General features: G+C 32.3%; 1 protein-coding gene across 1 annotated transcript; it reads left to right on the forward strand.

Annotated features, from left to right (window-relative positions):
* Positions 1–1,326: 1,326 nt before the first annotated feature.
* On the forward strand, positions 1,327–2,704 carry LOC112688474 (heterogeneous nuclear ribonucleoprotein L-like; the record flags this gene model as incomplete). Its single annotated transcript, XM_025561663.1, has 5 exons — positions 1,327–1,472; positions 1,557–1,877; positions 2,152–2,308; positions 2,416–2,521; positions 2,591–2,704. Coding segments are annotated over exons 1-5 (829 nt in total), but the record flags the coding sequence as incomplete, so codon positions are not given.
* Between the last annotated feature and the right edge of the window lie 2,060 nt (positions 2,705–4,764).

Below are 4,764 nucleotides of genomic sequence, written 5' to 3' on the forward strand. Positions count from 1 at the left end.
TAATTTATTTATGCTTTGAAATTTTAAGAATAAAAACATAAATAATAATGATTGTTACATCCAATATATTCCATTTTATAATGATGGTTTCGGTTCGGTTCTGGTTCTTTGATTGTGTAAAAATTTGGTTCTGATTCCTAATATTTTAAGGGTGCTTGGGTACCAGAACTGGTTCTTTTGGGTTTGATTCCAGCCCCTGCATTAAAGTATAATTTATATATAAATACATTATTATCAATACATCAATACATCAATCTTAGAGTAGTGAGGGTGTGGAGAGTGAACTCATAAAATAGTTTTAAAGGGGGCTTGGACTATTTGAAATATACTGTCCATAAATTTTGTTTGCAATGATTATAAAAAAAAATCGTAGTGTCAATTAAAAATTTTTTACGAGCGTCAAAATTTTCAATTTTTACGAGTCTAAATTCACATCCGCATTACACTTTATGACCGAGACCCACTCTACCCCTACTGTACGTCTATACAACAGAGCGAGTTCTTGATTTTTACTTTTGAGCACCCAAAGCACCAACTAGATTGTGTGATGAATTATTTTGTTGTTCATCTTTCAATATCCATACATTTTCTTCATTAAAGTACTTACAATATATCTAAGTAGACATAAAATACTATTAAATTTGATAACACATAATCTGAAAACAAAAATTGTCCTAATACATAAAAAGTACGTTATAATACCAGATGACATAAAAATATATACATCAGGTTCAATATTTATATCACGAATAAAAGTTTAAAAAAAAAATTCTACATAAAAATAAATTGGGAGGGCTTCGCTGCAGTGTGAATAAACTTAATGTAACACACTGAATATAATATACAATACAAAACTAAGCTGTGCGATACATATAGATATCATGAATTTGCTTCCTTGGCAAATTGTATCCTTTTCAACGTATACTTAATAAAATATTATATTAAATATGGATTTTTTCCGTTATTTATACTAATCGCGTGCGGGATAAATAATAGAAGTTGTCTAAAAAAGAAAAATATAAGAAAATATTAAGAATAAAATTGTTTATTAAAAAATTATCATAACTGGCTAAATAAAAAAAAGTGAAACTATGAATACGTGTTTATTTGCCTATAAAGGCTGGTTATTGATATTTTAAATTCATTATACCAGTATCTTCCGTGAAATACATTCTATTGTATTACAAATAGTATTCTTTGTTCTCATTGTTTAAACGTTAAATCCTATCTTAACGGCCACATATATCAGGACAACGTACGGTTTGTTTCTTTACGAAGAAAAGCCAGAAAATATTGAAAAATATTCGCAAAAGCTTTGGGATTTACAAGAAGTATACTATAATGGACAGAGTTAAGGCAGAATGTTACCAGAACAACTTAAGACGCACAGGCCCATCAGTTCGATCCACTAATCGAAAGTTTAATGACGACCAGCATTTAGGGTCGTCAGAAAACCACCATTCGAGCGGAGGGTAAATATTTGATAAATAATTACATACATGATCGATTGACTGTGAAACAATAGGTTTGTCATAATAATGACGACTTTTGTTTAGAAACAACAAAGCACGGTCAAAACGACCTATTGGCAGACAATCCCAGCCCGGTAGTGGTGATACTACCAGACCATTGCCTTGTCCGCAGTCCTTGTGGCGTGGCGTGCCGAACAGAGTCCTAATCGTTTACGGATTGGAAAGAATGAACGTCAATTGCGATAAGGTTTTTAATTTGTTTTGTATTTACGGAAATGTTACAGCAGTGAAGATTTTGAACGGAAACCAAGTACTCGTCGAACTGCAGGACGTCGAGGCTGCTAAGAGATGTGTGTCCAAGTTGAACTTGATTCGGTTGGATAAAACTACAAATCTAAAAGTCAAGTGAGTGTCGTAAATTCCTACTGGGATTTCTTTACGTCGGGTTATGATTGAATGGCGGGGTAAGGGTAGGTTTCTCTTGATCCCCAATAAGATTATGGATTACGATAAACATTTGAGAAAGTGCGTATTACGCGAGTATATTGCAAGAACCATAATCATCCCGAATCACCTCAAACAAAAGGTGGCGTAAATATGCTTATAAACAAAAATCATAGCATATAGGAAAATCATAAAATCATAGAACATCGCATCATGTCTGTCGTCGCTGTTTTAGGTATTCGAAACATTCCTATATTAATGATCATGGAACGTCGAGAACCTTATCAGACGGTACGCCAGCTAAGAAAATTTACCTGAAAAGCAAGTTCAACCGATTTGTCGAAAAAGAGATGAAATACGCAGATCAACGACGTATCGCGACCCCGTCAAAAGTAAGTGAAAACGCTCGCGTATTAAAACGTGTTTACATTGACGTACGGACAACGAGTTTACGTAATTCAATAGTTGAACGACTGACAATTAATTATCTTCCCAATAGATTTTACATTTTTATAATGCACCGTTGGATATTTGCGCTAAAAAGATGCATAAAGTGGTGACGGACGCCCTTGGTTCCATGGACGCAATAAGATCCATAACCATTTGTGAGTCATTCGTCGCCAATGAATTCGTTTATAATTGAGGTCCTAATTATATTGATTTTTTTATTTTAGTGCCTAAGAAACGTCCAGATGCCAAATGTTCAACTGGCCTGATTGAAATGAAAAGCAACGAATTGGCGGTAAAAACGATTATTTTGTTGAATCACATGCCACTTGAATCATCAAGTATGTTTTATTTATGCTATCATTTAAGTTATAGTAATATTTTTACTAATAGGACCGGATTTTGAGTATTATAATAATTATATTCCCCTATCCCTGTGGTATACTAGAACCCAGGACAGTTTTTGAGTTCAATGCATGATCAATATGACTCGCATGTGTGTACATAAATTATCTTCTACTTATAGAGTCCAGATTCCCATTTTTGACGAAACTGAGTTTCTCGAAATGGTCTGATATCCGGCAGCAGTCAACGGGCTCGTCCAAACTGCTACTGAGCATTGCGCCCTGCATTCGGAGGTCGTTTTATAATTCCGAACATGCGTCGTCCACGGTGGAGTTGGCGGTCGCGCGTACAACCCAGCAGACAACCAGTCCCGGTGGAATCTCGTGGACTTTGTGGGAAATAAGAGATGTTGTGACGGAGGCCATAGACCGCGACACAGGAAATCTCGTACAACTAACGGAAACGTTTCAGGACCAGTTGCGCGTGACACACTGCGATAACCCCGCAACATAGTTGTAAACTTTGCTTTCTGTTGGAAGATTTTACATTTGCCTCGTTCGGGCTTTATTTAAATAATATTCCATTAAGAACACACCATCAACTCCGTGTAAAAAAAAAAACAAAAAAAATGAAAAAAAAAATGCTATGAAACGTGTGATATAAGGTGGAATCTAAGTAAATAGTCTAACGTTTAAAATTTATCTATCAGTTAATTAATTCAAATTTTATAAAAATTGGTTATTTATATTAATTTATAATATAAACCATTTTAACTAAAAGTAATTCAAATTAAGTTTATTTGGCCGGAAACAATTTTATTTATTTTAATGGGTCCTGCATTGTCTATTACAAAAACTTTTCTAGACATTTCTTAGATTGAATCTTCCAGCCAAGTAAACTAAATTTGGATCAGTTTTAATTAAAATAATTAATATTCATATTATAAATTAATAAAAAAAATCAATTTTATTAAATTTGAATTAATTAACCGATAGATACATTTTACACGTTAAACTATTTACTTAGATTCCACCTTTCATCAAACATTTTATAGCATTTTTTATTTATTTTTTTTATTATTTACTTATCGTTTTTTTACACGGAGATGTCGGAATGTTTTTTTTTGGGATATCATTATTTCTTATAAATTATCATATTTAATAATATACTAGTACATTATTATACGTAATATTTTTTATTTTTTTTCCATTATTATTATGCAAACGTTTTTAACACGACGAGGCCACCGTTCAAACTGTTCAGATGTATCGTTACATCTTGCCCATTTATTTTGATGTTTTATTATTGATGTATAATGGGCTATAATGGGCTTCAGTCATAGGTTGAACATGATGGCAAATGATCGAGCCTAAAGTATAACATTTACTATCAACCGTAATTTGTTATGGTGGCTAATGCATTTATATGAAGATTTGTAATTTTTGTATTCACACACTCCAAAGTTGAATTTGAAAGTACAAATATTCATGAGTATTGAGTATTTTTGTTGTCTGTGTACGGTTTGAAGTAGTATCAGAAGCACTACAAGTTATATTTTCTATTGTAACTTCTTTAGACAGGTCATTCAACATGGAATGCATTGTGACAATTTTTGTGTGTTTTCGGTACATTAAATTGAATTATATAATTATTTAAAAATATATACTCTACTCTATTTACACCTAGAGTATTTTAATATCGTTTGAAGTTGATGAAGCAAAGAATTGTGTAAGGGTTCGTATAAAGATATGAGTGCACTAATAAACTCAGAAGCATCTTGCTGTTCTATGTTAACGTAAGGAAGACCAACCTGATTTCTTATACTAGATACACATAGTTGACATACCTGTGATGTATATAAGTATGCAAGTTATACATTGTCTTCTAAAGAATTAATCAAGATATTTAGTATGTGAGTACAATTGAAAATTAGTTGCAAAGATGCATTTGCATAATAAGAAACCGCATCCAAATTTAAAAACCCTAAAATATTTAAATTGGTAATAGGTGTTGGAATATTTGAATGTTATAGACCTGAATATTTAATGTTTTTTTT

The sequence above is a fragment of the Sipha flava genome, unplaced genomic scaffold (assembly GCF_003268045.1).
Source record: "Sipha flava isolate LNK unplaced genomic scaffold, YSA_version1 39860_pilon_pilon, whole genome shotgun sequence".
Taxonomy (NCBI): Eukaryota; Metazoa; Arthropoda; class Insecta; order Hemiptera; family Aphididae; genus Sipha; species Sipha flava.